The sequence below is a fragment of the Phacochoerus africanus genome, chromosome 10, assembly GCF_016906955.1.
Source record: "Phacochoerus africanus isolate WHEZ1 chromosome 10, ROS_Pafr_v1, whole genome shotgun sequence".
Classification (NCBI taxonomy): domain Eukaryota; kingdom Metazoa; phylum Chordata; class Mammalia; order Artiodactyla; family Suidae; genus Phacochoerus; species Phacochoerus africanus.
In genome coordinates, this window is record NC_062553.1 from 2,985,063 (window position 1) to 3,011,401 (window position 26,339).

General features: G+C 60.7%; 1 protein-coding gene across 27 annotated transcripts in view; it reads left to right on the forward strand.

The window, feature by feature from the left end:
• ABLIM2 (actin binding LIM protein family member 2) overlaps positions 1-26,339 on the forward strand; it is a 137,775-nt gene that overhangs the window by 66,000 nt on the left and 45,436 nt on the right. For 15 of the 27 annotated variants that reach the window (XM_047798188.1, XM_047798168.1, XM_047798161.1 and 12 more), the window contains exons 5-10: positions 1,553-1,679; positions 4,417-4,510; positions 13,795-13,882; positions 16,433-16,491; positions 21,505-21,561; positions 22,957-23,034. In XM_047798188.1, coding sequence (XP_047654144.1) covers positions 1,553-1,679; positions 4,417-4,510; positions 13,795-13,882; positions 16,433-16,491; positions 21,505-21,561; positions 22,957-23,034 — 503 coding nt within the window. The remainder of the gene's footprint in view (positions 1-1,552; positions 1,680-4,416; positions 4,511-13,794; positions 13,883-16,432; positions 16,492-21,504; positions 21,562-22,956; positions 23,035-26,339) is intronic. The other 12 variants (XM_047798164.1, XM_047798178.1, XM_047798182.1 and 9 more) reach the window with 1 other exon arrangement.

The window sequence follows — 26,339 nt, forward strand, 5'->3', positions numbered from 1 at the left end:
CCTAGACATGCGGGCTCTGCTGACTTTATGCAAGATCTATCATCAAATATGACCCCCCCGCCCCGCCAGCAGGAAATAGGGCTCCACGCGGAGAGGGGAGAGCAGCTTGCCCAGTGGGACCAGGAGGAGTCGGGTGGGACTCGGAGCCAGGCCGGCTAGACCTGGGCCTCATTCTTTCATCTTGGGTAGCGGGAGTCCTGCCCGGCTTGTGAGCCCCGGGCTGAGCCAGGGGCTGCTGAGTCCCTCAGGGCCTTGGGCGGGGGGTGGCACTTACCAGACGCCCCTTCTTCATCTCTGTTCACAAGGACCCTGCGGGGGGCCCCAAGGCCCCACCCTTGTGGTGGCCCTGACACACATGGATACACAGGGACATACCACACACACACACACATGCAGACATTCAAGACACATAGAAGTACACACAACCATGCACAGACAAACATACATGAAGATGGACAGACATAATGCACATATACACACATTCACACATGGATTTACACACCCACACACAAATACAGTCCTGCCAGGACACACACTCACACAGGACACATCCTAGACACACACACATGCAGATACACTCATGCACACACATCCATGCCCACAGCCACATACAGACATGCTTGTCTGCACACAGATACTGTAGTCACCGATACAGGGCAGGTAATCGGACAACACGTGCACACAAGACACGCATAGACACACTCACATGCAGACATGTTCACACACACACACACCCTCCCTGGACAGGTCGTGCTCCCGGTCTCTGCCCTTGACTTTGCCTGGCCTGCTCCCCCCGCCAGTCCTTCCGCATGCAAGGCATTGGCTGTGGGAGCCCCAAGGGGTGCTGGAGGGACCCGGAGGCAGCAGGCCTGTGCCAGAGCCCAGAGGCCTGTACTGAGCTCCTGGGGGGCGGCATGAGTGAGGGTCCGGTGTGGCTGGGCGGGGCCAGGGGAGGCTGGTCAGGGGCGGGGACCAGGCTGGAGGCCACAGGAGGGAGGCACAGGCCACTTGGGGACAAAGGTGCTGCCTGGGGCCTGGCTCCAACCTCTCTAACTCAGCACCTTTCTTGGGGGGCACGGTTAGGTTCAGAGTCCACCTGCCAGCAGAGGCGGACAGGCCTGCGGCCATCGAGGCCCCCTGCTGCCGGGGCCCCGCCCCCTGGGGCAGCCCCGCCCCGCCCCGCCCCGCCCCGCCCCGCCCCGCCCCGCCCCAGGGTCCACCTGTTCCCGCCCACATCCGCTGCCCCATCCCGCCCACATCCGCTGGACGGGGCCTCTGTCTGGTTCCTCCTGTATCCCCGCCCCCTGCGCGCCCTCGCCGCCTGCTCATGGGCCAGGCTGCATGCGGCCAGCGCTCAGTGCGTGCAGGAGTGGACGTCCCGATCTGTTTTCTGAATGCTCACGCTGGCCCTCGTAGAACAGGGTCCTGCAACACCCTCGGCGGGACGGTCCCTTCCGTCGGATCCCCAGCCGGTTCTAACTGCCCGGTGGGGTCTCAAGTCCCAGGGGTCCCGCCCACGAGGATGACGTCTGTGCTCTGTTCCCTCTTCCAGGTTGCGGGGGCTGCGGCGCAGAGATCAAAAACGGCCAGTCTCTGGTGGCCTTGGACAAGCACTGGCATCTGGGCTGTTTCAAGTGCAAGACTTGCGGGAAACAACTGAACGCTGAGTACATCAGCAAGTGAGTGGGCGGGGCCGGGCGACCCTCACCTGGGGGCAGGGGGCGGGGCTCCTCCACGTCTGCCCCGCGCCTTTTGCCCTTCTCCTGCCCTCCTGCTGCTCCATCTGTGCCAGGCGGGGAACCGGCCGGACCTGGCATGCTTGTCCCACAGCTATGCCCTCTCCCACAAGCCCTGCTCCCTTGGTGGGTTTCGCAGTGACTCCCATGTGATTCTGTTCATGGAGACAGACACCCCCCAGGTGTCCCCCCCCTGCAGAATCACCCCCCACCCCTTGCTGCCTGATCCCCTGCAGAACGCAAAGTGGACCTCAGCGGATGCCAGCAGCGGAGGGAGGAAAGGGCTGAGCTAGCTCAGGTGTCACGAGTGCGACAGCAGAGCCCTGTCTTCTGCAGCCGGGCCATCAGGCAGCTCCTGTTGGCGGACACAGGGCCCTGGTGTGTGGTCAGGAGGGAGCTTATGCAGATCGGGGCCTGAGCAGGAGCAGCTGCTCTGCCTCCTGCGAGTTAGGAGGTTTTTCTGGCAAATTCGATCAAAGACATGCTAGTTCTTGATACTTTGAGGGAACAGAGCCATCACAGGAATTGACTGGTTAAAAAATACCTGCAATAAAACTGCACAGAAAATACCTGCCGGAAACACACACGTCTGTATGCGGGCACACGCAGATGTGCACAGATGTGTGCCTGAGGGTGCGTGCACACTGGGAAAATGCGAATCCGGCTGCGTGTATGCGTGTCAGTTTCCTGGTGGATCTTGTGCTTTAATTCTCTGCGGTGTGACCCCTGGGGACACCCGAGGAAGGCTGGCCTGGGCCTCTCTGTATCATTTTTACATCTGCATCTGGATGTACAGTTACCTTAAAATCAAGCATCGCCAGTGAAAGCCCCAAAGCAAGACGAGCCTCTCTCCAGGCTAGGTCAGGCTGGGTGAGGTTCTGGCCACATCGGCTTGGACCTGCCTGTGTCACAGGCAGGGGGAGGGTTGAGTGAGAGAAGAAGGCAGCCTTGGGGGCAGAGCCCTTAAAATAAAATCGAATAATGCCATAGCCCCGCTTGCCCAGACTGCCTGTGTGGTACCTAGCATCCTCCAGAACCGCCCCAGAGTTCCTGGGGAGGGCCCGTTGCTGTTGCCATGGAGACGTTGTCTTTAACCTCCTGGGCTTTCTGCAGGTACAACCATCTGTAGGACCCTGAGATCAGGGTTTTTGAAAGTGGATCCTAAGGGCCCAGTTTACATGTTCCTTCTGCAGAAGAGAGGGCTGCTTCCTTTGTGAGGCTGCAGTCAGACAGGCTGGGACCCCACCCCAGACCCTCCCCCTCCTGCGGGCATCCGTGTGACCCAGACAAGGTCCAGAGCTTTAAGGAAAAGAGGGCGCTGTTCGCTCTGGTCTCCCGACAGCTTGAGAAAACTGACCTTCTGTTGGCAGCTAAGCAAAGACCAAAACCAAACTGGGATGACCATGGCGACCTCAGCAGCGCTGGGAGGGGAGATACGGGAGTAATGGGTGCCCCCCCCAGTGCCCCTTCCCCCCCCCGCAGCCCTGCCTGACAGGCCAGTCACCTCCACACCCAACCCCTGTGGGGGCCAGGGGCCTAGGGGACAGCCCTGGTTGGCAATGCAGTGATAATGACAATGGCCTCAGCCACTGGTTGGCGGGTGGCTGCCGAGTGCCAGATGCTGGCACTTGTCTTTTTAGACCACACTCTTATTTCTCCCACTTTACAGATGGGAAGTGGAGGCCCAGACAGCTCGAGTGACAGCTGGCATGGGGCGTTTGAGTGCAAGCCTGTTCTCGTCCCTGTGGCCCACCAGCCCCACCCTCACCACAGCACTGGCACCGCCTCTGAGCCCTCCCACCCCATCCTCATGACCGCTGGTCCCGTTGCGTTGAGCCCGTAGTGACAGTTACAGTGGGCTTGTGGGGAGCTCCTAGGATATCCTAGATACCGCGCAGCCTCGTGCCTGCATTGGCCTCCTTCAGCCACCCACAGACTAGCTGTCATCTGACACTTCCGTTGAGGGGCTCAGATACTCAGGAGCCGCGCCCCAAACTTGCCTGATTCCCCAGCACCACCAACCGCGCCTGGCGCGTAGCAGGCTCGCTGTCGATGCGTGTGGGGAGGGTGGATGTGTCACCATGTGGCCCTCCTGTTCCTTCCTGCGCGCAGCCTGACACCCCCACCCTTCGTCTTCTGGGGGCGGGGAGCTCCTGCCCCTCCCGGGGCGGGGGGCTGTCCCAAGGCACATCTGCCACCTGGCCTCCTGTCACTGTCAGCCCAGGCCTTCCACCTGGGCAACTATAGTCACACTCCCTCATGGGCTCCCGTTTTTCTCGGGCGCCCCAGGCCCCTTTCAGAAGGAGCAGGAGCCGCCCTAAGAGTAAATAGGCCATTTCCCACCCCAGATGTGGAGCACTGGCCAGAATGAGCCGGAAGGAGGAGCCACATCTGTGGAAACGGCTTTTCTTCCTTGGGCTCAGCCTCTAGAGCCCTCTGCCGGCCCCTCACTCACCTCTTGCACCTCAGTTTCTGCACCTGTGAAATGGGACCATCTCAGGGGTGTTTCTCGTAGGGCTGCTGTGATGACAGGGGCGGCTGTGCCCCCTGAGGGCCAGGGGGGGGTCTCTGCAATAGGAGGGCGGGGTGCTTGCCCCTTGGATGTGGCCCCTCTCATGGGCAGGGGCTCGGGGGCCGTCCTTGGGTGCCCCGCCCGTCCTGACGCCCCACTGTGTTGCAGGGACGGGCTGCCCTACTGCGAGGCCGACTATCACGCCAAGTTCGGGATCCGCTGCGATGGCTGCGAGAAGTACATCACGGGACACGTGCTGGAGGTGAGTGGCTGGCCGGTCCCTCGGCTGTGGGCACATGGCCCTCGCCCCATCTGGTCTGTCTGTGGGGGCCTCCCCCCCCGGGAGTTAGCCCTGAGAATAAGGAGGGGGTTCTCGGGGTGTCTGACTGGGTGTTTGTGCAGGAATCCACACCCCTGAGCTCCCGCCCCCCTTCCCCCAGCCCTGCGAGAGTTCGCCTGCCATGGCCCTCCAGGGCCTGCCCAGTGAGGGCCGCCTCCTCCAGGAAGCCTTGCTGTGATACTCTCTGGCCTGCGCCTTCTACAAGGTGACAGGCAGGTGGGAAGGACTTGAGATCCTGGTTCAGCCCTTGGTGTCTAGACGGAAATCTGAGGCTTGGAGGCTTCAAGTGTGAGCCTGGGAGGCGGGACTGAGTCCGGTGGGCAGGCCAGGTCAAACAGCACTTACAGAATGGGGTCCCGACTCAAGTGTTTCTTGATCTGGGTGGTAGTTACACGGGCGCGTGCCTTTGTGAAAATGACGTGTGTTACACACTTTTCTTCGTTTGTTCAGTAGGATCAATCTGGTGTGATGACTGTAGGACCAAACCCCACCCGCAGATGTTCAGACCCTGCCCACCTCTGCACCTGGCTCTGCAGCCCGTGTCTGTGGGGGCACAGGGGCCAGAGGGCCTGGGTTGGGAGAGGGCCTTTTCCAAGGAGGGCGGAGATTCAGCTCCGGGGGTGGGAAGACAGGCCGGATGAAGGGCGAGGCCACAGGGCCCTGGCTGTCCCCCAGCAGGTCTTCTGAACCGGGAAAGCCTGGGTCAGATGTGCATTTTGAAGCAGTTTCTCAAGCTGCCCCTGAGGCTGGACTGGAGGCCAGAGGCTGGAAGGGCAGCCAGGAAGGGCTGGACACACCTGCGGCTCTAAGGACTCTGCCTGCCCCACAGCAAGAACCTGGCACCTTGAGGGTGGGCAGCACACCCCTGCCCCCAACCCGCTGCCCGGCCTCCCTCTCCCAGCCCTGAGCCCGAACTGCACCTGCCGAGGAGCCCACAGAACGCGCTAATGACCTCCTCTGGGACATGTTCATGAAGTGTCCCCTCACTCAGCCGGGGTAGTGGAGGGGGTGGGGGATGCCTTATTGTCATCGGGCAAAGAGCGGACCTGCCCTGGGTGGGTGGGACTGGGGCCAGGGCTGACCCATCACCGTCACCGTGTAAGCATCCCTGATGTTGCATGCTGGCCCGGATGCAGACTTGGGGGCTTGGGGCCGTGCACGCTGGTTTACCGCATCCGCTGCGAGGAGCGGGAGGAAAACAGGTTTGCGTGGAGGAGAAGCAGCCTCCAGGGGAAGATTAATGCTTTTGTTTTCGCCTCTGCTGGAGCTCGCGGTGTGTGGTGTTGGCGGCCAGCACCCTCCCCAGCGCGGCGGCAGCCGCGGGCGGGCGGAGACGAGCCGGCTCACAGACGGGAGCAGCCGCTGCCTTGGCACCACCTAAGCTCGGCCCAGAGTGTGCTGGCACCCAGTTGGGCGGGCAGTGGGCTCGTGGGGGGCGGCCGGTGGCCAGGGACAGGCCCCGAAAGAGGAAGAGAAGGATCCAGACTGCAGGCTGCAGGGTGGGGGTGTCTGCCCTCACGGTCAACAGCCAGTTCCGTGCCCAGGATGGGGCACTGGACAGGGGCCACGGGGGCGACTGCTGGGACTGGGCCCCGGTGCCAGGACCTCGAGCAGGCAGGTAGGCAGCTCCCTGGGCTGGTGGGGAGGCTGACGGAGCCATGGGGGGTCGGGGCTCGCGGGAGCGGAGCAGGTCAGCCAGGTGCTAGACCCCGAGGCCCCTGTCACCCAGCCCGGTCTGTCCCCAAGATGTTTTCCTCTCTGGGGCTGAGTAGGAGAGCGGCCCTGGGGCCCCTTCCCCACCCCCTGCAGGAGCCCCCAGTGTGTGTCGCATCTGCATACCGGGCCCAGCGCCATCCCACACTGGGTGCCAGCAGCGCCTGCCCACCGGCCTGTGAAATGTGCACTTAGTGGTGGTGGCGGTGTGGCGCCCCCATCGGCTCCCTTGGTCACTCCTAAATAGTCAGCATCCGCTATTGCGTGGCTTCCCGCACCTGCACCCTGTGTATCTGGGCTGTGTGTCCTTATGAGCCTGCTCCATGCTGCGTGTGGGCGGAGGAGCCTCCTGTGTCCTGATGGGGGGGGGGGGGGCGCGAACATCGCCACACACCCCCATCGCCGAGGTGGCCGCCTGGGGCTGTGGGGAGGGCTGGGGTGAGGAGCAGAGGTGGGAGGCTGAGGGCAGCCCTGCTGCAGTGCCAGCTTCTGGGGATGGAGTCACTCCACAGAGAGCGCGGGCAGGTGGCTGGGGAATTGCCAGAGGACAGTGGTCTAAGCAGGCCAGCTCAGAGTCTGGTAAGGGCAGGGGGGGTGTTGAGTGAGGGCATCCCTGGCTCAGTCCCACCTTCACCCTGTTCTCTGCTTGTTCTCACCAGAATTAGCAGGATGCTTCTGCACAGGTGGGAGTGGGCGGGGGCGGGGGATGGAGGCTTCTCGCTCAGCCCCACCCTCCTTAACCCTGGCGGTGCTGCTGTCTGAGCCCCACCTGCCTCCCGCAGCCTGGCTGTCTCCATGGCAACGAGAGGCCCAGCGTCCCTCTGGGACCACTGATTAATCCCTTCCTCCCTCCCTCCATCCACCAGCCTTCCTTCTTCCCTCCTTCCGCTCGTCCTTCCTTAATCCACCACTCACCTTCTGGACCCTTCCCACCCGACCTGGGCCTGGGGGCTGGGTTTCCGCTGACGACGGTGGTGGTAGCGGGGTCCCCCTGCCTGCCCTGGAGGAGCCCCAGAGGGGGGAGGCCAGCTGAACATTTCAAATAGACCGTGTCCTGCGGCTCCAGATGCTGGTGTGTCTGTTTCCTCCTCTCGTCTCCTTGGCACTTTCCTCTTCACCCTCATTAGTGGGCAGGAAAATATAGCCTGTGTTGCAAACAAGTAAACATGTTTCCTGAGGTCAGAGGCAAAGTCAGCTTCCCAAGGCCCTAGCCTCTCTGCCTTTTTAAAAAAATTAATGAATGTGTTTATTTTAAAAGCACACTCAGAAGGAATACCTATTTATCATAAAATAAACCAAAAAATCCTCCATAAGAATGAATGTCATCACCCAGAAAAACTTCTGTTAGCATTTAGATGTCATCCTTTTTTTTTTTTTTTTTTTGCTATTTCTTGGGCCGCTCCCGCGGCATATGGAGGTTCCCAGGCTAGGGGTCCAATCGGAGCTGTAGCCACCGGCCTACGCCAGAGCCACAGCAACGCGGGATCCGAGCCGCGTCTGCGACCTACACCACAGCTCACGGCAACGCCAGATCGTTAACCCACTGAGCAAGGGCAGGGACCGAACCCGCAACCTCATGGTTCCTAGTCGGATTCGTTAACCACTGCGCCACGACGGGAACTCCCTAGATGTCATCCTTTTAGAGTGTGTGCACCCACACAGAGACACAGACACACACACACAGAGACACACAAGGACGTGTCTGTACAGACATACACATAGAGGCACAGATATACCCACCAAGACACACCGACACACACATAGACACAGACACACAGACGCATACACAGAGACACATTATGCACGCACCTAGACATACACAGAGACACAGAGAGGCGCACACAGACACACGCAAGACACACAGATACACGCACCTAGACGCCTTCTGCCTGACGTCCCATCCCCGCTCGGCACCCAGCAAGGATCCGACTTGTCTTTCACCATCAAACTGTCACCGCGTTCCCAGGCATCCGGGGTGGAGGACGCCAGGCAGGGGCCCCAGGCCAGTGTCCTTCCTGCAGAACTTCTCAGAGCCTTGACAGCTGACAGGCCAGGGAGTGCCCGGAGGCGGAGTACGTTCTCCCTCCGCCCCCCACTCACTGGTTGGGAACCCCCTGTCCCCGCCACCATGCCCGCCCCACCCCCGCCTGCATGTAGCTCAGCCCGAGGGCCTGGGGACAGCAGAGGAGGGACAAGGCTCAGTCCTGGAACGGTCGCCCCAGATGGGGCTGAGGGTGAGAGAGGATGGGAGCCAGGGAACCCCACCAGCCTGGACGTGTTCCCGCCGAGACCCCGGGCCCCCGTGAACCTTCCCAGGCTGGGGGCGTCCACCATGGGGAGGGGACGGTGCTGAGTCGGGGGCTCTGGGAGGGTCTTTGCTAACAGGGTGCAGAGCCAGGCCCTTCTTTTCAGGGTAAAGCCGCCCCGGGAGGGTCTGGGGTGCACACCCCTCTGTGCAGGCCGCACCCCTTCTGCTGAGGGTTTTGATTAGCTTCTCCTTAAAATTTCATTGTGTCGTTTTCATTGTATGCTTTTGGTGATTAGGTCTCTTAAAGCCTGAGTTTGGTTCTGGTCGTTCAAAAAGGAGACGAATCAGGGGTTCCAGGAGCAGCCGCTGGGAGCTGGCCAGCCTGGCCGGGGGCCGTGTGACCTGCAGGCTGGGCTCTGCAGCAGGGGCCCAGGGGAGAGTTCGGGAAGCAGGCGGAGGCCGTGGCTCTCCAGGGGACAGAGGAGGCGGTGATGGGTTTAGAGAGGAAAAGGGGGCTCCTGTCTCGTGTGGGGTGTGGGAGGCACCTCGCTGTCCAGACCCGTCCCTCTGTGCTTCCTGCAGCCTGGCTGAGGAGGGGTCGGGATTGCTGTTCCTCTCTGCAGGGAGTGGGCAGTTTCTGGAGCCCAGAGATGTTGCCACATCTCCATGGTGCCAGCCCAGCCCCGCGTGTCCACTCTGCTTGGCTACTGCTACGGAGCAGCGCTCGCTCCGTGCCCCTGGAGACTGCTTTCCTAATGAGCCTGTTCAGTCTGATTAAAGATGACAGCCACTTGTCAGAGGCACATGGCATCTTTTTATACCACGCACTGAACAATCTCATGGGCTTTTAATACACTTTTAAAACTGAGCCTTTTTTTTTTTTTTGTCTTTTTAAGGCCAACACCCAAAGCATATGGAGGTTCCCAGGCTAGGGGTCGAATCAGAGCTGCAGCTGCCAGCCTACACCACAGCCACCGCAACACCAGATCCGAGCCAAGTCTGTGATCTACACCACAGCTCAAGGCAACGCAGGATCCTTAACCCACTGAGCAAGGACAGGGATCGAACCCGCGTCTTCGTGGATACTAGTCGGGTTCATTAACTGCTGAGCCATGACAGGAACTCCAAAACCTGAGCCATCTTGAGTCCCACTTGGGTAAGGGGCTGGGCTGCCTGCTGGGCTGGGGACAGGAGTGTGGGCACAGATGACCTCCGGGGGGCTGATTCTGAGGCCCTTCTTGGACGGTATTTGGGAGGAGAGGGTCCTGAAGGAGCAGGGGGTGCAGCTGTGTTCCGATGACGCGGAACACCCCGGCCACCGTGACCCCTGCAAGAGAGGACAGGCGTGACAGCGGGGATTGACGCGAGGGGTGGGGACACGTAGATCCGTGACTCTGTGCGCCTTCGTCGGCCTAGAATGCTGTGCCGTGGACATCTAAGCTTGAACAACAGGCGGTTCTGGAGGCTGGACGTCCAGGGTCAGGAGCCAGCCCATCGGGATCCTGGCCGGAGCCAGTCGCCTTCTCTCTGTGTCCTCACGTGGCAGAGAGACAGCTCTGGTGTCTCGTATAAGGACACTGAGAAGGACACTTGATGTCCTCATAAGACATCCATGAGGCATCAAGAGGGGCCACGTGTCCAGACTGCATTCCTCCTTAAGGCTGCAAACCTTCCACTGTGTGGGAAGCCCTCACCCACGGATGGACGTCTGGGTGGTTTCCGCGCTCTGGCGATTGGGACTGATGCTGCCACAAACATTCATGTGCACATTTTTGTGTGGACCTATATTTCTGTTTTGGGGAGGTTTTTTTTTTTTTTTGCTTTTTAGGGCCACACCCATGTCATATGAAAGTTCTATGCCACAGCTCACTGCCACATGGGATCCTTAACCCACCGAGCGAGGCCGGGAATCGAACCTGCGTCCTCATGGATGCTCATTGGGTGCGTAACCCCTGAGCCACGACGGCAACTCCTGTGTGGACCTATGTTTTTATGTCTCTTGTTCTCTTCATTTTTCACGTGTATACCGAGGCGTGGCATTGCTGGGTCATAGGGTCATTCTGTGTTTCACTTTTGGGGACATTGAAAACTTTTGCACAGCAGCGGCCCCCAGGGCACAGGTTCCAGCTCCTCCCCGTCCTCACCAGCGTCTGCCCTCTTCCCCCTCATCGTGCTTTAAATATCGTCACCCTCATGGTGCGACAGGGACTCTCACTGCCGCTTGGACCTGCATTTCCTTAACGGCCATGACACTGAGCATCTTTTATGGGCCTCGCGGCCATGCCTGTCCCTTCTTTGGGAAAAAAGTTCTATTCAAGTCGTTTGCTCATTTGTTTTTTTTCTTTTTATAGCCGCACCTGCGGCACAGGGAAGTTCCCGGGCCAGGAGTGGAATCGGAGCTGCCGCTGTGGCCTCTGCCACAGCCATGGCAACACCGGATTCTTCACCCACTGAGAAAGGCCAGGGATGGAACCCACATCCTCATGGAGACAGGGTTGGGTCCTTAACCCACTGAGCCACAGCAGGAGCTCCCGTGTGCTCATCTTTACCTGGACGGATTGTCTTTTGTGGTTGAGCTGTAGGAGATCTTTGTGTATTTCCGGATACGGAACCCTTCTCAGGCCTGCGGTTTGCAAATGTTTCCTGCCCTTCTGTAGCTTGTCTTTCCACTTTCTCGATAACATTCTCTAATGCACAAACGTCTAATTTCACAAGGTCCAGCCCATCAGTTGTGTTGTTGCCGTGCATGCCTCTATCCAAGAATCCATTGCCAAATTCGGGGTCATCCGATGGGCTCCTGTGTTTTCTTCTGTGCTTTTGTGTTTTTCTGGGAGAACTCTTTTATTGGCCTGTGACACATAGAAGAGTCCGTAAATCCTTCGTGTGCAGCCTGAGCAGCTCTCACACCCGGGGCACACCCAACGATCCATGCCCGGGCCAAGAAGGAACAGGCCCAGCCCAGATGCCCCCGGCCCCCAGGCAGCCTCCGCCCTGACTCTGATGATGCGGAGCCATTCGTCTCCTTTTGAACTTGGTCAAACTGGGGTCTGCTCTGGGAAGTCCGATTCCCTTCTCTCAGACTCGGGTTGTCAGAGGGCTCCACGTCGGTTGTTCGGGGCACAGGTAGGGGTGGGGGAGTGAGGCTCGGGTGCACACTGCCTGGCGGAGGGCCGGGGCCACGAGGGCCAGATCCCTGGGTCCCCAGCCTGGCTCCACGCCCTCACCGCTGTGTGACCCTGCTCAGCTTCCTCCTCCTCTCTGTGCCCTTATGGCTCTAGGACTGAGGATAGTAAGGCCCTCCCAGTGCTGTCACAAGGATGAGGACAATTAGTGCAGGAAAGGGCTTCTTGCCGCTCCCTGAAGGAACAAGCCCCATCCCTGCTGCTGTTATTTTTGGAGCCTGAGGGCGTTGGCCAGGTGCCGGGGGCGGGACGTGCTTTGCAGGTGGAGGGAAGCAGGTGGATACAGGGCGGCCGCGGAGCTATGTCTCTGCTCAGCCTTAGTTCTCATGGGCCGGGTCGGGGTCTGGGGCCTGTCATCTTAAAAACCGTCCCCACGGTTTTCTCTCTCCCCCGACGCACCCGTAGGCACACTGTGTAGATGTGCTGTGTAGACACCAGGATCGGTTGCCCCCCCCCCAGTGTCTGTCGCAGAACTTCTGCCACTGGACGTCCTGAGGGTGGGCTGTCCCCGCCTCTGGCTGAGAGTGAAGGGGGCCGCCTGCTTGAGAGAGGCCTGAGGTCAGGCCAGAGGCCACAGCGCGGAAAGCGCTTGAGTCATCGTTGACAGCTAGGACCTTGAAAACAGGGGCTTTCTGCTTAAAGCTGCTGAGCTGTTCAACCCCACTTGCCCTCAGGAGGGAGCTGCCCCGGCCGCTCGGTGTTTTCAGGCTGGGCGTCACCGAAGTCACCGCTTCACCCTCATGTGCGGGGGCGGCCCACGCTGCCGGCCGGGCTGGTACCCAGATGGATCCCCGCACCTAGGGGTTCCTGAAATGGCCCCGTGCCAGGCCCTGCCCTGGAGGCTCCCCGTCTCGTGCAGAAGAATCACCCGAAAGACTTGTCGAACCCTGTGAAAGCGGGGCCCTGGGAGTTAGTGCGGGAAAGGGCTTCTTGCAGCTAACCCTAACCCTAACCCTAACCCAGGGAAGCTTCTAAGAGGAGGTGGCGCTGGAGACGAGATCAGGAAGGCTCCAGGTGGCCGCAGGTGGGAGAGGGTGGAGCATTCCAGGGGCCAAGGACAGCAGGTGCAAAGGCCCGGAGGCTGCAGGGCTGGCCTGGGACCCCAGGGTCCTCCCGCTTCCCAGAAGCATCCCTGTGCCTGGGGACGGGGGCGGGCCACATTGAGGCCACATCTGGCCTCACGCGGAAGAGGAGCCTGTTCTGGATTCTTCCTCCAACACACAGGGGTCACCTTGGGCCCGGGTTGTGCTGAAGACACCCATGGGTGCAGGAAAGGAAAATGAGATGCTTGTCGGGAATTTTCACCCCGTTACTTACTGACTCAGGAGAGTGAGTCTTACTAAGTCAAGTTCAGAGAGGGGTGATTAACCTTCCCATCCAGAGGAGGGGGGTTGGATCCGCATTTAGCTGCAGGCTGCAGCCCCGCCCACCCTCGGGCAGGGAATAGTTATTGCACAGTCAGGCCCAATGCAATATTTGGGGTGAGCTTTCTTGCAGCACGTGTGAAAGCCAAACTCGCCAGGGGAATTTGTTTTGGCTGTTTCAGTATTAATATTTTTATCTAATTTAATGGATTTTAAGCATTATAAAAACAGTCAGTGCCAACTGAGAAAATGGAGCGATCCAGAGACACAAAATGAAAATGATTAATCATTTTCACCCCACCTCTCCCATCCCTCCACTTGGGAAATAACGTTAGCTTTGTCCTTGCCTCCCCCCAAGATTCACAGAGGAATGAGACCTGCCCTGCCCACCGTACCGCCCCCCGCCCCCCGCCCCCCCCCCCCGTGGCGGGCAGCCACCAGGAGGAGCAGGTGATACAGCTGCTGTGCCCCCGCGGGCAGGGGCCGCACCACACGGCATTCCGGACGGCCTGGGTCACCAAGGTCCCATCCTGTTCCTGCGGGGGTGGGCTCTCTCTGCCGCACAGCCCCCTCCCAGCCTCCCCTGAGCACCTGCGTGTGGGCGCACTGTGCCCTGAGCTGAGCGCTGCCAGCTCAGGGACCTCTCCCCCCACCCCCCTTTACCCGAGTGGAAACACCTGTGCTTTGTGCCTCTTCCAGGCGGGCGAGAAGCACTACCACCCTCTGTGTGCATTATGCGTCAGGTGCGGCCGGATGTTTTCGGAAGGCGAGGAGATGTATCTGCAAGGTAAGAAGCGCTGCTCTGGCCCCTGGGGCCACGCCCTGCGCTGTGCATGCGCTGGTGGGTCCCTTGAACTAGGGAGCCCCGCCTCACAGCGAGACGGGGGACCCGCTTTCCCCACAAGCACCGGCCAGCCTTGGCAGAGTGACGGCTCTGGTCCCAGGAGCAAAATGTAATGGGTGTAGCCTGGGGTATCTGTGGTCGCTTCAAGCCGATCCCAAAAGCCCCTCAGCTGGGGCCAAGTCTCAGGGCTTCCTCCCCCGCCCTGCAGGTGGATGCAAGGGCGTGGAGACCACTGGCTGCTCCTGAGGTTTCTTCCTGGAAAGAGAGTTTGGGAGAAAAAGTCGAGCTTCTAACCCATTTTGTAGCATTTAATGGGAAATCCCAACCCATTCCCCATTAAAAATAATAATAGTAGCAATAACAATAGAATAAAGGCCGGGTGTCCTGTGGCCACCAGACCTAGAGGAACAGCAGGTGATGGCCAGCGGCCCCTCCCTCCTCTGCAGTGACCCTTTTTGCTCTCCGCCGTGTCTCAGTGACACCAGCACGCAGACCGGAGCACGCAGCTCCCATCTGTCTTTACAACAGGTGTATGAATTGGGGTGTTGGGGGGTTGGCGTCCTCCTCTGAGCTACACTAGTTTCACTTTGAGGCCCCCCCCCTCCGCCGTGGCCTATTCGTTCCCAAGCTTTGATACAGAACAATTATTCTGACACTTGTCAAAATGGTAGGAAGACGTCACTCAGGCCGTGGCTGGAGGGACAGGGGATGCAGCCGGCTCCGACTTTGACGGGAGCAGGTGGGGACCCATGGCCAAGGAGTGGGGTGGGGGGAGTCGCGGAGGCGAGCTGGCCTCCCAGGACCCCCGAGGCAGACAAGGGCCTTGACAGCGACATCAAGGGTGGGGAGCCAGGAGCTTGGTCAGTGTCAAGGGTCGTGGGATTCCCGCCGAAGCCAGCTCTGCAGGATGCTTGCTGCGACCGGGCGCTGCAGGTTGATGAGCTTTGGTCGAGGGGCCCGAGCTGAGATGCTGAGACCCCCTCGCTGTAGCCGCAGCATCTTTTCAATGATGTGTCTGTCTTCAGTGTCCCTGGAGGCAAGCTGGGCAGGGCCAGACACTGTCCCATAGTCAGGCAGCTTGGTGACCTCACACAGGCCTCCTTTCTGAGCCTGAAGCTCATGGGGTGACGTCAGCCAGGACGGCCTGGTCCCCAGTGTCCCCTCTGTTCTTGAGTCTTGAGAGCTGGTGAAAGGGTCCTTTGCGCCCCTCCCAGCCTCGCTGGGGTGTCTGCGTGGGAGGGGTCCCCCTGCCCCAGCCGCCCACCCGCACCATCAATGGTGCTTTTAGGACGCACTGACGCCAGGCACAGCGGTGCTGGGACGGCAGCTCGGGGACAGCGGCTCACCAAGGGGGACCCAGTGTCAGGAACAGAGGTGCTCTGCCTGACTTTGAGGGGGGCTGGCACCCCGTTTCTAAAGCAGGGCTGCCCCGCTTTCAGTGGGCTATTGAGGTAGGTGCTGTCCTCTCCTGGCGGCACGTTTCCCAGCCTGGCCCGAGAGGGTCCAGCCCCAGTCGGTGCTCTTCCAGCTCTGCTCCGCGGAGCACGGGAGTGCCAGGGCGAGGGGCCTCTTTGGGGTCCGGCCCCGCCCCACGTGGATGCCCTGAGGCCCTCTGCCTGGTCCACCGGGGCTCCGCGAGGCGCTCTTGGACAGGGGATCCTGTGCAGAAACAGCTCTGAAGGGCAGGGCTCCCGGCGAGCCCTCCGGCCCGAGGGAGATGAGGCAGCCCCCGACCCCCCACCATACCAGTGTCACCACCAGGCCCTGGACGTCCCTTCCTGCCCAAACGTAAGGGGGGGAGGTCACCTCTCTCTAGTTACCAGGGAGACCCGACTAAAATAAGAAGTAAGTGCTGTTTTCCCCACTGGGTTGACAGATGTTGGAAGGAAAGACAGGTCCCCATGTTGTGGGGGACCGGGGGGAGTGGCCTCTTACACAGGGGACCTGTTCCCTTGGGGGCCTGTGGGAAGCTGGGTGGGGCTGGCATGGGTGAGACAGCTGGGACACCCAGTGAGTTAGGGACCGTCTGGCCCCCAGCGAAAGCCTCTGCTCTTCACACTAAGGTCCCACCTAAGGGCCCCCCTGCGCCTCCCAGCAGAGAGCCCCACCCAGCGCCACTCCCCAAAGCCCTCGCCTGCCCCACCCAAGGTTCCCACCCAGCCCACCCCTCTGTGCCCTGGCTGGGCCTGGCCACTGCCCACCCCACAGAGAGGAGCAGGTCGGGCCCCTCCTCCCCTGGCTTTGAACAAGAAGCTGCCACACAGCCCTCCTCTGAGAAGCCTGGCTCCCTGGGGCCCGGGGTCAGAGGGACACACGCCCGTTTATTTCTTGCCCAAGGGGGCCGTGCACCCCAGGCGCAGCTCCGACCCCACCCAGGAGTGCAGCACAGAGGAGGCCGAGTGGACCCCGGCCCCCCTCCCACCCCCCTGACCCTCGCGCCAGGCTGCATCTCAGGAAGTAACACTCACCTCCCCCTTGGGAATCTGTCCACAGGCTCCTCCATCTGGCACCCGGCGTGTCGACAAGCAGCCAGAACTGAGGACAAAAACAAGGTTGGTGGAACAGTCTGCTCCTTTCCTGGCTTCTGTGCCATCTTCACAGAGGCAGATGAAGACGATGCTGACAGCGCCCATAGGCTGCCAGCCAGCGCCCCCGGCAAGGGGTCAGGGGGCCCGGGGCCTGAGAGTGTTGAGGTGTAAGTGGGTAGCTCAGGCGGAGGTGCTGCTGGCCGGGGCTGGGGCCCCCTAGGGCCTCCCTACACTGGCCCTGCGGAGGCTCCGTCGTTCAGTGGACGCTGAAAGCTGGGAAAGCTTGGGGACGGCTGCCAGGTTAGCGTGTCTCCCAGCCGTCCCCAAGGCTATCCACATTCTGACACCCAACTGCTAGTTCTAGGGTCCCCACAACTGCCCTCGGGGTCACTGATGAGTTAGAAGGACCCATGGAACTCACTGCAAACTTATAGCCATGCTTATGGTTTATGACAGGAGGATACAGAGGGAGCCCCAGGGCCCAGGAGGTGTCCAGACACAGGCTGCCATCCTTGTCCTCTACCCGTGGGGTCAGGACTCGGCACCTCCAGCGCCCACGGGCGACAGCCTGCATGGGCGTGGCCCATCAGGGGAGAGACTCACGGGTGCTCCAGTGGTTGGTCGGTTGGTCGGTTGGTCGTTTTCACTCTGCAGGTGGCCTTGACCCAAGACCACCCGAATCACAGGGTTGGTCTTCCTGGCGTGGCAGCCCCACGCTGAGACGCTGGGGTGGGGTTGCCCCCCCCCCCAAACAAAGACATCCTATGGGGTGTGACAGGATCACCTTTCAGAAACACGGGCAGCAGCCAGACCAAATGCTTCACCACTCAGGGGCCCCGCTGGGTGCCAGGCAGGGGGTGCAGTGCAAGGAAGGAGGCAGGTGTTACCTGCCCCCCTGGGTGGGGTAACAGACAGAAATCAATGCCCCAACCAGCAAATAATGCGACAGTGACTGGCAGCACAGCGCGGGGACTGGGAGGGACAGACTTGACCTGGTCAAGGTGAACTGAGTCCCCGGATGGGGGGCTGCTGAGAGGAGCAGAGGCTGGAGGATCAGGCAGGACCCCCAGGAAGAGTGTGGGAGGCTGGCTGCGCCGGGTTTGCAGGAGGGCCTGGTGCCCAGAAAAATCCTGCTCTGGGAGGAAGGGGGCTTTGTTCTTTATCGCTGATGCTGTTGGGGGCCCTGTGGGAGCCGGCAGTCAGGGCGGCAGTGTCCCCGCTGTGTGCGGTGGGTGGAGCCAGAGCAGCAGGCACCTCGGGGCTCCAGGGTGTGGGGATTCCCGGTGAGGCTGATGTGCGAACTTTCGCCTGGAGGACGTGATGGGGGCGCGGACAGGGGGCACTGAATGGAGGGGACCGAATTCAGGGGGGGCGGGACCCAACGCAGTTCAGCAGGCTCCCGCCCAGCCCGTTCTGGAAGAACCAGAAACAGGGACGTCCTCCCACCTTCCTTAGCAGTGACGTCAGGGGGTTCGGAAGCCCTCGTGTCCCCCACGGTCGCTTATATTCCCGCGTCGGTCACTCATCCCCGCGTCATTCGCTCGCAGACCTTCCGAGGGTCTGGGGGCGCCTTGGCCTGGGGCGCCGACGTGACGGAGTCACAAGTGTGAGGACCACGGGGACCATCCTGCTCACCTGGATGGCACGGCCCCGGGGGGATGGCGTCCCTGGGCCGGGCAGGGGCGCTCCATAGAGGAGGGCACTTGCCCAGGGTCCCCTCTGCCCCCAGAGCCTCCCCGACCAGGTTGGGATGTCCAGTGCCAGCTCCTGGACTCTGGACCCGCAGTTGAGCTGGCCTCGGGGCCTGCAGGGAGCCCAGTGCTGGCCAGGCCTGGCGAAGCAGCCACCTCACCTCAGCCAGAGGCCAGCCCGTGATGCGCTGGCCCGGCAGAAGGGGGCCCCGCAGTGCCGGATGCTGGCAGGACAGGGAGGAGGGAGGGTCCTTGGCCCAGGAGCTGGGCAGCTGGGGTTGGCTTTTCAGGCTTGTTTCCACAGATGTTTGGGGAACATTTGGGGCAGAGGCCAGCAGCCTGACAACGGTTGCCCCTCCGTGTCCTGGCACAGGATCCAGGCCCTGGTCATGCCCCGATTATCCCTTGTTTCACCGCCCACCCCCCACCCCCACCATCCCTGTCCTGCCGCAGCCCCTCAGAGCCTCTTCTGTCTCGCCTGAGATGAGAGTAAACCCTGGGCCTGGGCGGGGCCGGACAGAGTGTGGATGAGGCAGCGGGTGGGCAGGGCGGTGGGTGGATGGGGCAGCGGGTAGACGGGTCAGTGAGTGGATGGAGCAGTGGGTGGATGGGGCAGTGGATGGACGGGTCAATGAGTGGACAGGTCCGCGGGTGGACGGGGCAGCGGGTGGACGGGGCAGGCATGGATGGTTTTCCCTGGGCACTCGGGTCCCCTCAGGGATAGCTCTCCTGGGCAGCCGACTGCTCCCGGCCCAGACAGCAGGGAGAGACTTAAACTTCTCTGTATTGTTCCCCACACACACGTGCACCAGTTCGTGAGCATGAACCCGCCAGGCCGGTCAGCTCTGGGTCAGCCGGCCGAGGTGGGCTCCATGGGCCAACAGCCCCTGAGAAGAGCAGCAGAGGAGGTGTCACTAACTCTGAGTCCAGCCTCCAGGCAGAGGTGGCTCCTCTGCTGCCTGTAACCCAGCCAAGCACTAACATTCCCGTCTTGGGGGACTGCTCGGCCCCCATCGAACGAGTGCCGCTTGTGCCAGGCCCTGGGGGCTCTGGGCTCCCAGGACCCCGCCCCATCCCTGCCTCTAGCAACGGAGGCCAGCAGTGGGGTCCGTGTGAGGCTGAGCCAGGAGAGAGAGGCCACGCTTTCCTTCCTCGCTCCCTGGAAGGCCTCCTGACTGCATGCCCCCCGGACGCAGGCGCTCCCCAGGACAAGGACGTGTGTCTACCCAGGGTGCCTGGGGAAAACCTATCAGGAGGCTGTGGTCCTCACTGCCCGACCTCAGCGCCTCCTTGGGCACTGGGTCATGCTGTCATTCGGCACAGTGACCGAGCACCTGCTATGTGCCATCCAGGTGTCAGGATGACAGAGATAAGACCAGGGGGTCCCTGTCCTACGGGACCTCCTGTCACCTGCGGAAGAGACAGACACTGGGATGGGCAGGTTCTAGGTTGCAGGCTGCCTGGGACGGGGGAAGGACGGGGCCAGCTGGATGGGCCTGGTGGGCAGGAAGATGCCAGCTCCCCGGAGCTGAGACCTGGCAGGAGTGCCAGAGGGCGTCGCAGAGCCCAGCCCTGTTCTGGTTCCGGGGCCACGAGCGTGAGGAGCCGTGACCTGCTGGGGTTGGGATGCAGGTTTCAGAGCCATGGGAGCTCGTGCATGGAGAAGGTGGCCGGGGACAGCCGGGTGCCCTCCGCCCACCCCTGGGGTGCACAGAGGTCCGGGCTGCTTACTGCAGGGGAACGGGGGAGGCCAGAACACCTGCAGTTATATGGGGCAGCTGAGCAGGGAGGAAACAGGCTTGCTGAGTGCCCCCCAGGAGCCCCAGCACCAAGGACATTGTGCTGAGCCTGAGAATGTTCCAGCAGAATTCACAGCAGCAGCCAGGGTGGGAGAGCGAGCTCTGCCTCTGCCCAGCTGTGTGACCTTGGGCAAATCACTAGCCCTCTCTGAGCCTCAGCCTCTCAGCTTTAATGGACTCGGTGTCCACTCGACTTGTGTATGACCTTAATGTGAAGGTCGCGTCACTGCCCTAGGACGGTGCTCCCAGGGGCCAGGCCGAGTGGTTGAACAGGCCCTGGAGAACACAGCTGGGTATTGGCTTTGATTCTTCTTTGGGCGAACTGGGGGCAGAGGAGGGAGAAAGTGAGAAACGGCCGGAGTCTCCTGGACTCCGCTCCCCTCGTCTGGGCCCCCTAACCTGGGAGGACGAGGACGTGCCTTCTCCTCCCCGGGTCCCCATCCCGGGCTGAGACAGGGCACAGGGAGGGGAGCACCGAGCAGCCACTCAGCCCCCACGTGGGACCCAGAACCGGCCAGAGCAAACCCAGGCCCCGCTGCTGCGTGACCCCTTCCATCAGGGTCATGGGGATGGCATCCAGGTGCCACACCGCCTGTGTCAGGAAATGTCCCTTGGGGCCTGGGGACAGTTCTTATGCCACTGCAGCTGCTCTCAGCTTAGGGGTCCTTTTCTCTGAAAACCTCCAGCATTAGTCTGCTTGGTGACGAAGGGGCTCCCCTCTGCGAGCTGGAACCACCCGGACTGGAACAAGGGGGTGGTTGTTCAGCGTCAAGCACCCAGCACACGCGCCTGCGTCCTCGGGAACCGAGACTGCCTCGCAGGCAGGCTTTGCCGCCTCGTGTGGAAGGAAGCTGAGACTCAAGGGGTTCCTTCAGAGAGTTCCTGTTGTGGCTCATTGGTTAAGAACCCGACTCGTATCCATGAGGACGCAGGTTCGATCCCTGGCCTCGCTCAGTGGGTTAAGGATCCAGTGTTGCTGTGAGCTGTGGTGTAGGTTGCAGACGCGGCTTGTATCTGGCGTTGCTGGGGCTGTGGTGTAGCAGCAGCTGTAGCTCAGATTTGATCCCTGACCTGGGAGCTTCCATGTGCTGCCAGTGTGCCCCCCCCAAAAAAAAAGGTTTCTTTCAAATGTATTCAATGTGTACATACATCGTTTGGGGCCAGTTACGATAAGCAGTATGGAGAGCGAGAAAAAAGACCTCAGGCTCCCTGCCTTCGAGGGCGCAGGCTTCTTTGCAACAGCTCGTGACCTTTTGTCTTACTGGGGGGTGGCTGAGTCTCAGGCCTGCACGTGGGGTCAGGCTGCGCTCCTGGAGGGACCCCAGCCCCTGCCGGCCTTTGAACCCTATGGGCTATGGGAACAGCCCTGAGTAGATGCCCATCCTGCGTGCATAGCTGGGCCAAGCGGCTGGCAGAAGCAGGGCAGGTGTGTCTGGGAGACGGCGGGCCTAACTGGGGGCAAGGAGAGGGGCTGGACCAGCTGACAGGGGCTCCAGCAGAGCTGGCCAAGCAGCATCATGGCCTGTCTCCTTCTCTTTCCCTTCTAGATGCAGAACCAGTTTTCCCAGCAGGTGTACCCGGGCACCAGCCCCTGTGCCTCCCAGGTGTGTCCCTCCCGCCACCGCTGGCCTCATGTCTGGTCCTGGTGTCGCCCCACCCTTGCTGGCTGTGCTGCAGGCGGAGCTGGGGGTCACCCACAGAAGGGAGGGGGCTCCAGGGCCGCTGTTAGTGCCTGCGGCTGCCGTACAAAATGCCACAGGCTGGGGGGCTTCAGCAGCAAAAGCGGATGCCCTCCCAGTCCCAGAGACTGGACGTCCAGGGTCAGGACGGGGGCTGGGGGGCCCCCCGAGGCCTCGCTCCCCGGCGGGTTGGTGGCCGTCATCGTGCTGTGTCCTCGCGTGCCGTGCTCCGTGCCTGTCTGTGTCTTGTCCCCCTCTTCTCGCAAGGGAGATGGTCAGACTGGATCCAGGCCTGTCCTAAGATGCCCTTTACACTTGACTCCATGTGGAAATTTGCTGTCTCTGAATACGGCCACCTTCCGGGCTGCTGGGGCCTGAAGATTCAGCATCTGAGTGTTGGAGGAACAAATTCAGTTTCCAAGCCAGCTCCTCCCAGGCTGCTGGCCCCTCGGCGGTGGCTGCAGGGTCTGGAGCACGAGGGAGTTCCAGGGGGTCGGGGTGGGGGGTGTCTTAGAAAACAGAAAGGAGCCACGAGCCCGTGGGGAGAGGGAGGCCTTTGCAGCGGGTTCTGTCTAGACGGGCCAGGAGGAGGCGTGGAAAGTTAGGCGGGTGACTGGTCCCGGCCGGGGCAGGGGTGGACCCGGAGAGGGTCCCGGTGCTGCCAGGCTAAGCCCTGCAGGTGGGGGCGAACTCGGGAGCTGAAGGAAGGCAGTTGCTCGCAGAGACGAGGGCCTGACGCGGGGGAGCAGAAGAGTTGGACGTCGAGGAAGCGCCACCTCAGGGATGCAGGCGTCGTGGCTGGAGCCGAGGGAGGAGGGGCGGGCGTGGGCACCATAGATGTGACAGCCATCGGGTGCGACAGCAGAGGCTCAGCAGAGGTGGACTGAGCTGCGACACGGCTGCCATCATCCAGGTGGAGAGTCATGTCTCTGAGCAGCAAAATTCTGGGTAAAAGGGAGCAGGGGCCTTCGCCGCCGGAGTACGGCGAATCCTTGAAAACACACTGCTTGCTTTCGTGCCCAGAAAACCAGATGCCCTCAGTGACATGGAAGCTGCGTGTTCATGGGAGCATTTCCGGCCGGCGCTGGGAGCCTGGCTGCTTGGCTCACAGCTGGTATCACCTGCTGTGTCGTCTGATGATAGGCTTCCCATCGTTCATTCAAGCCTGCGTGTTTATTTTAAGAATTTGTTCATTCTGCAAATAAAAGTATCGCGGGAGCCAGCGTTGCTGTTGGAACAAGACGCCTGATAATTGCCTCCGGAAGCTTCTTCTCATTGACAGGGTCTGCTCCCATCTCCTCCTGTCTCGTCCTTTCCCAGGAAACCAGAACCTCTTCCGAGAGCATCATCTCCGTACCAGCCTCCAGCACCTCGGGGTCTCCGAGCCGCGTGATTTATGTAAGTTGGATTCTTCCTGTGGGGAGTCGGGAGGGGCCGGGGGCCCAGGCTGGTTGCTGAGCGTGCCCACGGGGTGTGGGGCCAGCACCCCTCTCACACCCTCTGATGTGGCGACAGGTGCACAAATAGGTGTGCTCACGGCTGTGGCTTACAAGGGTGTCAGGGATGCATGTGCATCCCACATCCGGGATCACCTAGACGAATAACTCTCAGGCACATGTCGCGAGTGATGGCGCATGTCTGTGCCTGTTGCCGTGGAAAGTTCCTCACATGTTTCTAGAAGTTTCTAGAAGAAACATGTGAAGGATAAGATGTGTTACGTGAGCCCATTGTCGTAGTGTGTATGTGTGTATCTGTGCACAGGTATGTGTGTGTGCATGTGTGTGGGTGCACGTGGGTATTTCATGTGTGTCTGTGTGCTCACACACAAAGTGTAAAAATGGGAACCTTTTAACGAATTGCCTCTGGGAGGCGGGATTAGAAACGGACGTTTGGAAGTTCTCTTGTGGGGCAGCGGGTGAAGGACCTGGCATTGCCACTGCAGCAACCTGACGGGTGACTGCTGCGGCGGTGGCGGCGGCGGCGTGGGTTTGATCCCTGGCTCGAGAACTTGCATGTGTCGAGGGCACGTGAAACGGAAGGCGATTATTATAATCATCTGCTGTTTCCTCATCTGAGGAGCAAACTTCGCTGTCTGGGAAATGAGCCCATGGCGTGGGGGGCGGGGGGGAGGGAGGTGACAAGCCCTGGACTGGGCGCCTCGGCCCGGCTCCACCCTGGAGGATGGCCGCTGACTTGAGACAGGTCACCTCTCCCCTCCGCCTTCCGACTTTTCTCTCACATGATGGAGGTCAGCTTCGCTCTTCTCAACACTCCTTTTCAGCCCTGAAACTCTCATTCTAGTTGGACGCAGGGCCGTTCCCGAGCCTGATTGTGGTGGCTGAGCGCGACAGGCTCTCGTGCAGGGGATGGATGACAGGATGGCCCTTGGCGGATGCAAACTCGGAGGCCCAGAAAGGCAGCATGAGGTCACAGGGTCAGCTGTGTGCCCTTGGGCGAGCTGTTAGCCTCTCTGAGCCTCAGGGGGCTCACCTGGACCTGGAGACTCACAGCACTTGCTGCCCAGCGCCACCGAGGGGGAGGCTCCGGGCACGGCCTGAGCAGAGGGAGGACTTGGGGAGCACCGGCCGGGGTCACTGTGGCGACATCCGTGCTCATTCGCCGGGGTCGCCGTCGCAAGTACCACAGGCCACAGAAACGAGTCTTCTCCCAGTCCGGGGGGCTGGAGGTCTGAGTCAAGGGCCGGGTTCCTTCTGAGGCCTCTCTCCTGGGTGTGCAGATGGCCGCCTCCCCCCGTGTCCTCGCATGGCTGTCCCTCTGTCCGTGTCTGTGTCCTGCTGCCCTCTTCCCATGTGGAGCCAGGTATCCTGGGTCAGGGCCACCCCAGTGACCTCATTGTACTTCATCACCTCCTTAAGGCCCCCATCACCAGATGCAGCCCCAATCTGAATTTCTGGGGGCTCAGGCTTCAGCATACAGACTTGGGGTGGGGACAGGGTTCAGCCCACAATGCCACCATCACAAATACGAACAATGACTCTTTCTTTTTTTTTTTTGTCTTTTTAGGGCCGCCCCTGTGGCATATGGAGGTTCCCAGGATAGGGGTCGAATCTGAGCTGCAGCTGCCGGCTACACCACAGACACAGCAACTCGGATCTGAGCCTCGTCTGTGACCTACACCACAGCTCACGGCAATGCTGGATCCTCAACCCACTGAGCGAGGCCAGGGATTGAACCCTTATCCTTGTGGATACTAGTCGGGTTCATTACCTCTGAGTCATGGCGGGAGCTCCCATGACTCTTGCCATTTAAATGAGATAGTGTCCGTGAAGCACTCAGGTAGGGCCGGCAATCCACCGACAGCAGGTGCTGCAGCTGGTGAGGTAGCTGCATGGCACACAGTAGCTGCTCATTAAACATGAGCTGTTGTTTTTTTTAAAACAAATTGGTGTTTGTAAGGGGCTTCGGTACCATAGTGACCTGGTAACCATGCAGTGGGCAAGGACACTGTTCTCTGTGGTCACCGTTAATTTGAAGATCATGCAGCGGTGAGCCGTGGAGCTGGCTTTGAAGCCAGGTCTCTGCCACCCCAAAGCTTGTGTTCTTCCCAGGCCACCCTGCTGCTCAGTGCTGAAAATCAGCCCTGCCGGGACCTCCTTCTGCACCGGGCAGTTTTAAGCACAGCCAAGTCCATGCCCCGTGGTTGAGTCAGATGGTGGCCCTGCCCTTGGGGAACACAAGCCTGCCAGGGAGCAGTCTCCCACCCCCTGGGCATGCCTTCCGCCGAGGGGGATTCCAGGTGGTGACAGTGTCCGAGCGGAGGGAAATATTAGCAAATGTGCATGTGCTGGATTCCAGTTTTAAACAGAAGGCTTCGCGCAAATTCATTTAGTCCAGTCTCCTCAGTATGAACCACCCAGTCTTTAGTTTGACATGACAGAGGTGCCTTGAGGTACCCGGGAGTGCCTCCTGCAGCCTCTCAGCATCCCACTGATTGGATGCAAATCAGAGAGCTGCCTTGAGCACTGGGTACCAAGGAGCACATCCTGCTGCCTCCTGCAGCCTCTCAGCATCCCACTGATCGGTTGCTGCTCAGAGAGCTGCCTTGAGTACTGGGTACCAAGGAGCACATCCTTCTGCTTCCTGCAGTCTCTCAGCATCCCACCGATTGGATGCAAATCAGAGAGCTGCCTTGAGCACTCGGTACCAAGGAGCACAGCCTGCTGCCTCCTGCAGCCTCTCAGCATCCCACTGATTAGATGCAGCTCAGAGAGGTGCAGAAGCTAGTATGTGTCACAGCCTCAAGTCCTGGAGCCACCATACAGGGACCAACATGTGGACTTTCAGCACCATGGCCAGCGCCTAGCCTGGCCCCATCCCACCTGGAATGACAGGCTACAGGCCAGGGAGCCCCCACTGTCCCTCCCAGATCAGGGCTGGCAGTGCCCGTCCGTGGAATTCCTTCGCCAAGGAGATGAGCGTCTGGTCACACACGCCCTTCTTATTTCAGCCTCTGGCCCTGCTTTCCTTCCAGCTCCCTCTTGGTATCTGCTGTCACCCTGCTGTCCCCTGGTCTCTGCTTTGGGCACTGGGGATTCCCAGGCCCTCGGGACAGTGGATCCATGCACCAGCCCAACATGCTTTAAAGGATGCCAGCTTCCTGGCACCTGCCTGCTGTGGGATGGTTGTCACCAAAGGCAGCTTCCCCCCACCTCGCCTCGGTCAGGAAGAGTTTGCCCGGGACG